This window comes from Ranitomeya imitator, chromosome 9 (genome assembly GCF_032444005.1).
Source record: "Ranitomeya imitator isolate aRanImi1 chromosome 9, aRanImi1.pri, whole genome shotgun sequence".
Taxonomy (NCBI): Eukaryota; Metazoa; Chordata; class Amphibia; order Anura; family Dendrobatidae; genus Ranitomeya; species Ranitomeya imitator.
The window spans coordinates 152,747,867-152,760,362 of NC_091290.1; the positions used below are offsets into that span (position 1 = coordinate 152,747,867).

The 12,496-nt window shown below is 49.1% G+C and overlaps 1 protein-coding gene across 4 annotated transcripts in view; it reads right to left on the minus strand.

Moving 5' to 3' along the window:
• LOC138649236 (uncharacterized) overlaps positions 1 to 12,496 on the minus strand; it is a 36,108-nt gene that overhangs the window by 15,629 nt on the left and 7,983 nt on the right. For 2 of the 4 annotated variants that reach the window (XM_069739454.1, XM_069739453.1), the window contains exons 2-5: positions 6,669 to 6,756; positions 6,068 to 6,189; positions 3,542 to 3,610; positions 3,315 to 3,428 (exon numbers count right to left, since the gene is read on the minus strand). In XM_069739454.1, the coding sequence (XP_069595555.1) occupies positions 3,315 to 3,428; positions 3,542 to 3,610; positions 6,068 to 6,168 (284 nt within the window). In that variant the 5' untranslated portion in view covers positions 6,169 to 6,189; positions 6,669 to 6,756. The remainder of the gene's footprint in view (positions 1 to 3,314; positions 3,429 to 3,541; positions 3,611 to 6,067; positions 6,190 to 6,668; positions 6,757 to 12,496) is intronic. The other 2 variants (XM_069739457.1, XM_069739455.1) reach the window with 1 other exon arrangement.

Consider the following 12,496-nt stretch of genomic DNA (forward strand, 5'->3'; position numbering starts at 1 on the left):
TCCTCACTGCGCTCCTTCTAACCACCTCCTCACTGCGCTCCTTCTAACCACCTCCTCACTGCGCTCCTTCTAACCACCTACCCCTGGCTGCCTCCCCTTACTGCTCTCCTTCTAACCACCTCCTCACTGCGCTCCTTCTAACCACCTCCTCACTGCGCTCCTTCTAACCACCTCCTCACTGCGCTCCTTCTACCCACCTACCCCTGGCTGCCTCCCCTTACTGCTCTCCTTCTAACCACCTCCTCACTGCGCTCCTTCTAACCACCTCCTCACTGTGCTCCTTCTAACTACCTCCTCACTGCGCTCCTTCTAACCACCTCCTCACTGTGCTCCTTCTAATCACCTCCTCACTGCGCTGCTTCTAATCACCTCCTCACTGCGCTCCTTCTAACCACCTCCTCACTGTGCTCCTTCTAACCACCTCCTCACTGCGCTCCTTCTAATCACCTCCTCACTGCGCTCCTTCTAACCACCTCCTCACTGCGCTCCTTCTAATCACCTCCTCACTGCGCTCCTTCTAACCACCTCCTCACTGCCTCCCCCTTACTGCGCTCCTTCTAACCACCTCCTCACTGCGCTCCTTCTACCCACCTACCACTCACTGCCACCCCCTTACTGCGCTCCTTCTAACCACCTCCTCACTGTGCTCCTTCTAACCACCTCCTCACTGCCTCCCCCTTACTGCGCTCCTTCTAACCACCTCCTCACTGCGCTCCTTCTACCCACCTACCACTCACTGCCTCCCCCTTACTGCGCTCCTTCTAACCACCTCCTCACTGTGCTCCTTCTAACCACCTCCTCACTGCGCTCCGGCTAACCACCTCCTCACTGCGCTCCTTCTACCGACCTACCACTCACTGCCTCCCCCTTACTGCACTCCTTCTAACCACCTCCTCACTGCGCTCCTTCTAACCACCTCCTCACTGCGCTCCTTCTACCGACCTACCACTCACTGCCTCCCCCATACTGCACTCCTTCTAACCACCCCCTCGCTGCCTCCCCTCATTGCGCTCCTTCTCATCACCACCCCCCTGCCTCTCTCTAGCTGCACTCCTTCTAACCACCCCCTCGCTGCCTCCCCTTATTGCGCTCCTTCTCTCTGCTTCCCCCTGGTTGCCTCCCCTCATAGCGCTCCTTCTCATCACCACCCCCATGTGGCATCCTTTTCGCTGCACTCCTTCTCATCACCTCCCCAATGCTGTGCTCTTTTTCACCACCTCCCCATGGCAGCTCTCCTTCTAACCACCTGCCCCTTGCTGTGTTTCTTCTAACTATTTCCCCCTTGCTGTTCTCCTTCTCACCACCTACCCCTTGCTGCAAGCCTTCTCACCACCTCCCTCTCAGTGTGATCCTTCTCACCATCTCCTCCTTGCTGCGCTCCTTCTCTCCATCTCCCCCTCGCTGCTCTCCTTCTCTCCACCTTCCCTTTGCTACGTTCATTCTAATGACCTAGCTTCACTTCTTTTCACCAACTCCCCCTCACAGCATTCTTCATATCACCTTCCCCTCGCTGCGCTTCTTCTAACCACCCCCTCGCAGAGCTCCCTCTAAACACCTCCCCTCTCTGTGCTCCTTCTAACCACCTCCCGCTTGATGAGCTCCTCTGCACCTCCCTCTCGATTTGCTCCTTCTCACCACCTCCCGCTTGATGAGCTCCTCTACACCTACCCCTCTCTGTGATCCTTCTCCCCACCTCCCCCTCTTTGCTTCCCCTCACTTCCACCTCCCCTCTCTGTGATCATTCTCACCATCTCCCCCTCATTGCTTCTCCTAGCTATGCTCCTCAACACCTCCCCCTCGCTGCCTCCCCCTTACTGCATTCCTTCTAAACACCTTTCTATCACTGTGCTCCTTCTCATGACCCCCCTCTCGCTGTGCTCCTTCTCACCACCTCCCCCTCTATGTGATCCCTCTAACCATCTTACCATTGCTGCCTCAACCTTGCTGCGCTTCTTCTAACTATCACCCCTCACTGCCTCCCCCTCATCGCAATCCTTCTAACCATTTCTCTCCTCATGGTCTCCCCTCACTGTGCTCCTTCGGCCAACTTCCCACTTGTTGTGCTCCTTCTCATCACCTTACCCTTACTGTACTACCACTAATCACCTACTGCTTGCTGAGCTCCTTTACACCATCCTCTTGATGCGCTCCTTCTCCCCACCTCCCCACTCTGTGATCCTTCTCAGCATCTCCCCTTCCTTGCCTCCCCTCACTGCACCCCTTCTCACCACCACCCCTTTGCTGCATTCCTTCTAACCACCTCCCATTAGCTTCACTCCTAAACATCTCTCGCTCGCTGCGCTCCTTCTCACGACCTCTCCCTCACTGCGCTCCTTCTCTCCACCTCCCCCTTGTTGCGCTCTTTCTAATTACCTCCTCCTAAAAGCACTCCTTTTCCCTTGCTGTCATCCTTCTCACCACTTCCCCTAGCTGTGAGCCTTCTAACCTCTTCCCACTCATTGTGCTCCATCTAATCACCTTCCACTTGCTGACTCCTCCTAGCTACACTCCTCACCACCTCGCCCTCCCTGCGCTCCTGCTAAACACCTACCCCTGGCTACACTCCTTCTAATCACCTCCTCCTCGCAGCACTCTTTTTAACAACCTCACCCTCACTGAGCTCCTCTATACCTCCCACTCGCTGAACTTCTCTACACCACCCTGTAGCTTCACACAGCCTCCCCTTCGCTATGCACCTTCTTACCACCTTCCCCTCACTGCGCTCCTCCTCTACTCTTGTTGAACTACTTCCCAGTACCTCCCTTTCTCTGCGCTCCTTCACATCAAATCTTCCTCACTGTGCTCCTTCTTGCCATCTCTCCTCACTGCGCTTCTTTTCACCACCTCACCCTTGCAGTGCTTTTACTAAGCACCTCAAAAACCCTGTCTCCTTCTCGTAGCATCTCTTCTAACCACCTCTCCCTCGCTGTGCTCATCTACACATCCCTCTCGCTGTGCTTCTTCTCACCGCTTCCCCCTCGCTGAGCTCCTCTTCACTAGCTCCCCCTGGCTGTGCTCCTTGTCTACACCTCAATATCGCTATGCTCCTTCTCACCACCTCCCCCTCTCTGTGATCCTTCTAACCACCTTCTCCTCACTGCCTCCCCATTGCTGTGCTTCTTCTAACCATCCCTCATTTGCTGCCTCCCCAACCTTGCGTTCCTTCTAACCACTTCCCCTCATTGCCTCCCCTGGGTGCGCTCCTTCTAACCACCTCCTCCATGATGCCTCCTTCTCGCCACCTCCCCCATGATGCCTCCTTCTCGCCACCTTCCCCTCACTGCCTACCTTCTAGCGCCCTCTTTGCTTCTTACTTTTTTACTATGCCTAAAAATTCCTTGGTCAGCGGCTCCATGGCCATTGCGTCTGCGGCCGTGCTGGGATGAAAGTCGTAATCAAAGTCAAAAACATCTGTGGCGTTTGTCCAGCTGTGAATGAGACACAAAGTGAGTGAATGTGACATCTGCAATAAATTGGGGCTATGCTGAGATTAGTAGTTCACCAGATTATGTCCTACTGTTAACACAAACACTTCACGTACAGCATTGTGAATCGTACGTGGACGTTCTTGCCATTGTCTTCACTGTCACTGTGTCGGAATGGCCCCTTCCTAAAAATCAGAGCATGAAAGAGAAAGCATATTATACTTACTGTGGCTTTATTATAAATATTAGAGTGCAGGGTCAACAGTCATGTCATTATCATAGGGTGGGGTCAACAGTCATGTCATTATCAGAGGGTGAGGTGAGCAGTCATCTCATTATCAGAGGGTGAGGTCAGTAGTCATCTCATTATCAGATGGTGAGGTCAGCAGTCAACTCATTATCAGAGGGTGAGGTCAGCAGTCATCTCATTATCAGAGGGTGAGGTCAGTAGTCATCTCATTATCAGATGGTGAGGTCAGCAGTCAACTCATTATCAGAGGGTGAGGTCAGCAGTCATCTCATTATCAGAGGGTGAGGTCAGCAGTCATCTCATTATCAGAGGGTGAGGTCAGCAGTCATCTCATTATCAGAGGGTGAGGTCAGCAGTCATCTCATTATCAGAGGGTGAGGTCAGCAGTCATCTCATTATCAGAGGGTGAGGTCAGCAGTCATCTCATTATCAGAGGTTGAGGTCAAAAGTCTTCTCATTATCAGAGGGTGAGGTCAGCAGTCATCTCATTATCAGAGGGTGAGGTCAGTAGTCATCTCATTATCAGAGGGTGAGGTCAGCAGTCATCTCATTATCAAAGGGTGAGGTGAGCAGTCATCTCATTATCAGAGGGTGAGGTCAGCAGTCATCTCATTATCAGAGGGTGAGGTCAGCAGTCATCTCATTATCAGAGGGTGAGGTCAGCAGTCATCTCATTATCAGAGGGTGAGCTCAAAAGTCTTCTCATTATCATAGGGTGAGGTCAGCAGTCATCTCATCAGAGAGTGAGGTGAGCAGTCATCTCATTATCAAAGGGTGAGGTCAGCAGTCATCTCATTATCAGAGGGTGAGATCAAAAGTCTTCTCATTATCAGAGGGTGAGTTCAGCAGTCAACTCATTATCAGATGGTGGGGTCAGCAGTCATCTCATTATCAGAGGGTGAGGTCAAAAGTATTCTCATTATCAGAGGGTGGGGTCAGTAGTCATCTCATTATCAGAGGATGAGGTCAGCAGTCAACTCATTACTAGAGTGTGGGGTCAACAGTTTTCTCATTATCAGAGAGCAGGGTCAACAGTAATCTCATTATCAGAGGGTGGGGTCAACAGTAATCTCATTATCGGAGGGTGGGGTCAACAGTAATCTCACTATCGGAGGAAAGGTTCAGCAGTCATCTCATTCTCAGAGGCTGGGGTCAACAGTAATCTCATTATAGGAGGGTGGGTTCAGCAGTCATCTCATTATCAGACGGTGAGGTCAACATTCATCTCATTCTGTGATGGTGAGGTCAGCAGTCATCTCATTATCAGAGAGTGGGGTCACCAGTCTTCTCACTATCAGAGGACGGGTCAACAGTAATCTCATTATTGGAGGGTGGGTTCCGCAGCCACCTCATTATCAGAGGGTGAGGTCAACAGTCATCTCATTATTAAAGAGTGAGGTCAACAGTTATCTCATATCAGAGGGTGAGCTCAGCAGTCATCTCATTATCAGAGGGTGGGGTCAACAGTCATCTCATTATCAGAGGGTGGGGACAGCAGCCATCCTTTTATCAGAGGGTGGGGTCAGCAGTCATCTCAATATCAGAAGGCGGAGTCAGGAGTCATTTCAATATCAGAGGCCAGTGTCAGCTGTCAATTCATTATCAGAGGGTGAGGTCAACAGTCATCTCATTCTCAGAGTGTGAGGTCAGCAGTCATTTCATTATCAGAGGGTGGGGTCAACAGTCATCTCATTATCAGAGAGTGAGATCAAAAATCATCTCATTCTCCGAGGGTGAGGTCAGCAGTCATCTCATTATCAGAGGGTGGGGTTAACAGTCATATCATTATCTGAGGGAGAGGTCAACAGTCGTCTCATTATCAGGTGGTGAGGTCAGCAGTCATCTCATTATCAGAAGGTGGGGTCACCAGTCATCTCATTATTTGAGGGTGAGGTCAACAGTCATCTCATTATCAGAAGGTGGGGTCAGCAGAATCTTATTATCAGAGGGTGGGGTCAACAGTCATCTCAATATCAGAGGGTGAGGTCAGCAGTCATCTCATTATTAGAAGGTGGAGTCAAAAGTAATCTCATAATCAGAGGGTGGGAGTAAAAGTCATCTCATTATCACAGGGTGGGGTCAGCAGTCATCTCATTATTAGAAGGTGAAGTCAAAAGTAATTTAATTATTAGAGGAAGGGGTCAGCAGTGATCCCATTATTACTGGGCATGGTCAACAGTCATCTCATTATCATTAAAGGACAAAGTCAACAGTCATTTCATTATCAGAGATTATCTCATTATTATTAGGGGCAGAGTCAGCAGTTATCTTGTCAGCATTAGGAGCGGAGTCAGCAGTTATTTCATTCTCATTAGGGATGGAGTCAGCAGTCATCTCATTATTAGGGGCAGAGTCAGCAGTTATCTCATTCTCATTAGGGGTGGTCATCTACCTTAAGAGACCACTGAATGAAATCCTCCATGTCTGGAACGGCTGCACACACAACATAGTGAGATCCCCGGCGCACCAGCTGTTCGGCTTAGTAGACATCATGGTGACAGGGTGGTCAGGATGCTACAGAGAAACGGTGGTAAATCTACATGGAGTGAATCACCATCTACTCCCCACCCTGGGGCCCAGATCTATAGATAATGGGCCAGGAACAACATTTCTAGAAATCTCACAGTAAAAAATAAACACGTATTATAAATAAAAAATGCTAAAATACAATACCAAAAACATTCCTAAAAAAAAATCTCCCATACACTGTCCACCTAATACAGTCATATACCTCCCACATAATACTGCCATATACCTCCCACATAATACAGCCATATACCTCCCATATAATACAGCCATATACCACCCACATAACACAGCCATATACCTCCCACATAACACAGCCATATACCTCCCACATAATACAGCTATATACCTCACACATAATACAGCCATATACCTCACACATAATACAGCCATATATTAATCAACAAATCAGAGACTTAGCTCGAAATCCCCAACTCCATCCACCCTCATAAAGAGCCAAAGCTCACAGCGATTACCCGACCTTCTGGCAATACGAGTGATGATGAAACTTTTATCCACCTCTGTGAACGCAGTGAAATAAGATGAATCTATAGCCTGTAACGGAAGGAGAAATCAATGGTTACATGTATTGTAGAGGGTCAGCTTGGATAGGCACAGGCACAACATAAACTGTACCGTCCATCATAAATGTTACAGCTCCAAAACGCAAACATCTTTTCTCCAGCACAAGCTAATAACATACCGTAAATGGTCCTTTCTTCTGGCACCTTGAAACAAGGTAAATGTAGCAGCCTCACCAATCTCAGTATTTCCGGTTCAGCGCGCTCACCAAACACCTCTGTTCAGCTCCAGCCCAAACTCCATACTGCTGAGCTACCCCAGCTGCTGTTATTATGCCTGCAAACCCCATTTCTGGATTATGGAGCGATCTTTTCCTCCCAGACACGTTTTCCATATAGTCCCGCATTCAATATAACAACAGAAACTCCTTTATCTGCTATTCTTATAAGGAGGTCAGAGTTTATGAGTTCTGAATGTGTTCACCATGATGAACGCCATTCTTTGAAACGCGTTGGTTGGCCCCCTAACTTGTTTCTCGCGCCGCTCAGTACCTAGTGTGTCGTCACATGTAGGCAGCACCTATTGGTTATCTTGTTTCCCGCCAAGGCTTGACTGGCGTTCCTGTGGTGGCGGCCGGTCTCGAACTCGTGGGTGCAGGGAGGGAGGTGGAATGCCCGCCAAGGCTTGGCTGACATTCCTGTGGTGGCGGCCGGGCTTGCACTCGTGGGTGCAGGGAGGGAGGTAGAATGCCTGCCAAGGCTTGGCTGACATTCCTGTGGTGGCGGCCGGGCTCGCACTCGTGGGTGCAGGGAGGGAGGTGGAATGCCCACCAAGACTTGGCTGGCATTCCTGTGGTGGCGGCCGGGCTCGTACTCGTAGGTGCAGGGAGGGAGGTGGAATGCCCGCCAAGGCTTGGCTGGCGTTCCTGTGGTGGCGGCCGGGCTTGCACTCGTGGGTGCAGGGAGGGAGGTAGAATGCCTGCCAAGGCTTGGCTGACATTCCTGTGGTGACGGCCGGGCTCGCAATCGTGGGTGCAGGGAGGGAGGTGGAATGCCCACCAAGACTTGGCTGGCATTCCTGTGGTGGCGGCCGGGCTCGTACTCGTAGGTGCAGGGAGGGAGGTGGAATGCCCGCCAAGGCTTGGCTGGCGTTCCTGTGGTGGCGGCCGGGCTCGCACTCGTGGGTGCAGGGAGGGAGATGGAATGCCCGCCAAGGCTTGGCTGGTGTTCCCGTGGTGGCGGCCGGGCTCGCAATCGTGGGTGCAGGGAGGGAGGTGGAATGCCCGCCCAAGGCTTGGCTGACATTCCTGTGGTGGTGGCCGGGCTCGTACTCGTAGGTGCAGGGAGGGAGGTGGAATGCCAGCCAAGGCTTGGCTGGCGTTCCTGTGGTGGCGGCCGGGCTCGCACTCGTGGGTGCAGGGAGGGAGATGGAATTCCCGCCAAGGCTCGGCTGGTGTTCCTGTGGTGGCGGCCGGGCTCGAACTCGTGGGTGCAGGGAGGGAGTGGAATGCCCGCCAAGGCTTGGCTGACATTCCTGTGGTGGCAGCCGGGCTCGCACTCGTGGGTGCAGGAAGGGAGGTGGAATGCCCGCCAAGGCTTCGCTGACATCCCTGTGGTGGCGGCCGGGCTCGCACTCGTGGGTGCAGGGAGGGAGGTGGAATGCCCGCCAAGGCTTGGCTGACATTCCTGTGGTGGCGGCCGGGTTTGCACTCGTGGGTGCAGGGAGGGAGGTGGAATGCCCGCCAAGGCTTGGCTGGCGTTCCTGTGGTGGTGACGGCCGGGCTCGCACTCGTGGGTGCAGGGAGGGAGGAGCTGGGGTGCTGTGTGGATGTTCACAGTGGTGAGGGAAGTCACCCGGCCCGGGACATGTGAAATATAGGCCTTTCATATTCATCAACCTACTCATGGATATCTCTTGAACAACACCCTCCAGACTTAAACTGCACTGCCAGGGAAGAGAAAATCCCTGTCCAGAAGAGAATATCTACTGCATGCAACTGTCGTGAATGAGGCCTGTTTGGCCTGAAACGCGTCGACACTCAAAGGTTGCTCTTATGTCTTGAACATTAATAAAAGAAATCTTGTTTGCATTCAAAATGAGTGTGCAATTGATATTTATTCTATATTGTATTTCATGCTAGTGGTAAAATTTGCTCGATATGACTTGAATTTATTTGTGAAGAAAATTGAAATTTGGTCAAAAGTTAAAAAATTTCACAATTTTCAAACTTTTAATTCTAATGCCCTTAAACCAGACAGTTATGTCGCATAAAATAGTTAATAAATAACATTTTTTAGTTAGGAAGTTATAAGGGTTAAAAGGTGACCATTTCTCATTTTTACAACAAAATTTACAAAACCATTTTTTTAGGGACCACATCACATTTTAAGTGACTGAGGCGTCTATATGACAAAAAATATCCAAAAGTGACACCATTCTAAAAACTGAACCCCTCAAGGTGCTCAAAACCACATTCAAGAAGTTTATTAACCCTTCAGGTGCTTCACAGGAACTGAAGCAATGTGGAAGGAAAAAAAATTAACATTAAATTTTTTTCACAAAAAAATTTCTTTAGACCCCAACTTTTTTTAATTTTCACAGGGGTTTCAGAAAAAAATGGACCACAAAATTTGTTGTGAAATTTCTCATGAGTACACCGATACCTTACTTATGTGGGAAATCTACAGTTTGGACGCACAGTAGAGCTCGGAAGGGAAGGAGAACCATTTGACTTCTTAAATGCAAAATTTACTAGAATAATTAGCGGACGCCATGTTGTGTTTGGACAGCCCCTGATGTGCCTAAACTGTGGAAACCCCCCACAAGTGACACCATTTTGGAAACCACACCCCTCAAGGATTTTATCCAAGGGTATATTGAGAATTGTGACTTGTGTCCGGGGGAAAAGACGTGCCCCCCGGGCACACTACAGGTATGAGGGGCAAATTATAAAGATGAATATTTCAGCGTTGGAAGGGACCCCAAATAAAAGAGACACCTTGAAAAAATACAGCATTAGTGCTGCACAAGGTGGCTCTTATAGTTAAAACGCCAGGGGGGTGACAGGTTCCCTTTAACCCCTTTCTGACATCGGACGTACTATCCCGTCCATGTGGGGTGGGCCCCTATGACCATGGACGGGATAGTACGCCAGCGCGATCGGCGGCGCTCACAGGGGGAGCGCCGCCGATCGCGGCCGGGTGTCAGCTGCCTATCGCAGCTGACATCCGGCACTATGTGCCAGGAGCGGTCACGGACCGCCCCCGGCACATTAACCCCTGGCACACCGCGATCAAAGATGATCGCGATGTGCCGGCGGTGCAGGGAAGCACCGCGCAGGGAGGGGGCTCCCTGCGGGCTTCCCTGAGCCCCCCGCAGCAAAGCGATGTGATCGCGTTGCTGCGAGGGTCTTACCTCCCTCCCTCCCTGCTCGAGCCCCGGATCCAAGATGACCGCGGATCCGGGTCCTGCAGGGAGGGAGGTGGCTTCACAGAGCCTGCTCAGAGCAGGCACTGTGAAGGCTGCAGCGCTGCATGTCAGATCAGTGATCTGACAGAGTGCTGTGCACACTGTCAGATCACTGATCTGTGATGTCCCCCCCTGGGACAAAGTAAAAAAGTAAAAAAAAAAAATTTCAAATGTGTAAAAAAAATAAAAAAAAATATTCCAAAATAATGAAAAAAAAAAAAAATATTATTCTCATAAATACATTTCTTTATCTAAATAAAAAAAACAAAACAATAAAAGTACACATATTTAGTATCGCCGCGTCCGTAACGGCCCGACCTATAAAACTGGCCCACTAGTTAACCCCTTCAGTAAACACCGTAAGAAAAAAAAAAAAAAAAACGAGGCAAAAAACAACGCTTTATTATCATACCGCGCGAACAAAAAGTGGAATAACACGCGATCAAAAAGACAGATATAAATAACCATGGTACCGCTGAAAACGTCATCTTATCCCGCAAAAAACGAGCCGCCATACAGCATCATCAGCAAAAAAATAAAAAAGTTATAGTCCTGAGAATAAAGCGATGCCAAAATAATTATTTTTTCTATAAAATAGTTTTTATCGTATAAAAGCGCCAAAACATAAAAAAATGATATAAATGAGGTGTCGCTGTAATCGTACTGACCCGAAGAATAAAACTGATTTATCAATTTTACCAAACGGAACGGTATAAACGCCTCCCCCAAAAGAAATTCATGAATAGCTGGTTTTTGGTCATTCTGCCTCACAAAAATCGGAATAAAAAGCGATCAAAAAATGTCACGTGCCCGAAAATGTTACCAATAAAAACGTCAACTCATCCCGCAAAAAACAAGACCTCACATGACTCTGTGGACCAAAATATAGAAAAATGATAGCTCTCAAAATGTGGTAACGCAAAAAATATTTTTTGCAATAAAAAGCGTCTTTCAGTGTGTGACGGCTGCCAATCATAAAAATCCGCTAAAAAACCCGCTATAAAAGTAAATCAAACCCCCCTTCATCACCCCCTTAGTTAGGGAAAAATTAAAAAAATGTATTTATTTCCATTTTCCCATTAGGGCTAGGGTTAGAGTTAGGGCTAGGGTTAGGGCTAGGGTTAGGGTTAGGGCTAGGGTTAGGGTTAGGGTTAGGGCTAGGGTTAGGGCTAGGGCTACAGTTTGGGTTGGGGCTAAAGTTACAGTTAGGGTTTAGATTACATTTACGGTTGGGAATAGGGTTGGGATTAGGGTTAAGGGTGTGTCTGGGTTAGAGGTGTGGTTAGGGTTACTGTTGGGATTAGGGTTAGGGATGTGTTTGGATTAGGGTTTCAGTTATAATTGGGAGGTTTCCACTGTTTAGACACATCAGGGGCTCTCCAAACGCGACATGGCGTCCGATCTCAATTCCAGCCAATTCTGCGTTGAAAAAGTAAAACAGTGCTTCTTCCCTTCCGAGCTCTCCCGTGTGCCCAAACAGGAGTTTACCCCAACATATGGGGTATCAGCGTACTCAGGACAAATAGGACAACAACTTTTGGGGTCCAATTTCTCCTGTTACCCTTGGGAAAATACAAAGCTCGGGGCTAAAACATATTTTTTGTGGGAAAAAAAAAGATTTTTTATTTTCACGGCTCTGCGTTATAAACTGTAGTGAAACACTTGGGGGTTCAAAGTTCTCACAACACATCTAGATTAGTTCCCAGGGGGGTCTAGTTTCCAATATGGGGTCACTTGTGGGGGGTTTCTACTGTTTAGGTACATTAGGGGTTCTGCAAACGCAATGTGACGTCTGCAGACCATTCCATCTAAGTCTGCATTCCAAATGGCGCTCCTTCCCTTCCAAGCTCTGCCATGCGCTCAAATGGTGGTTTCCCCCAACATACGGGGTATCAGCGTACTCAGGACAAATTGGACAACAACTATTGGGGTCGAATTTCTCCTCTTACCCTCGGGAAAATACAAAACTGGGGGCTAAAAAATAATTTTGGGGGGAAAGATTTTTTTTTTTAATTTTCACGGCTCTGCGTTACAAACTGTAGTGAAACACTTGAGGGTTCAAAGCTATCACAACACATCTAGATGAGTTCCTTAGGGGGTCTAGTTTCCAAAATGGTGTCACTTGTGGGGGGTTTCTACTGTTTAGGTACATTAGGGGCTCTGCAAACGCAATGTGACACCTGCAGACCATTCCATCTAAGTCTGCGTTCAAATGGCACTCCTTCCCTTCTGAGCCCTCCCATGTGCCCAAACAGTGGTTCCCCCCACATATGGTGTATCATCGCACTCAGGACAAATTGGGCAA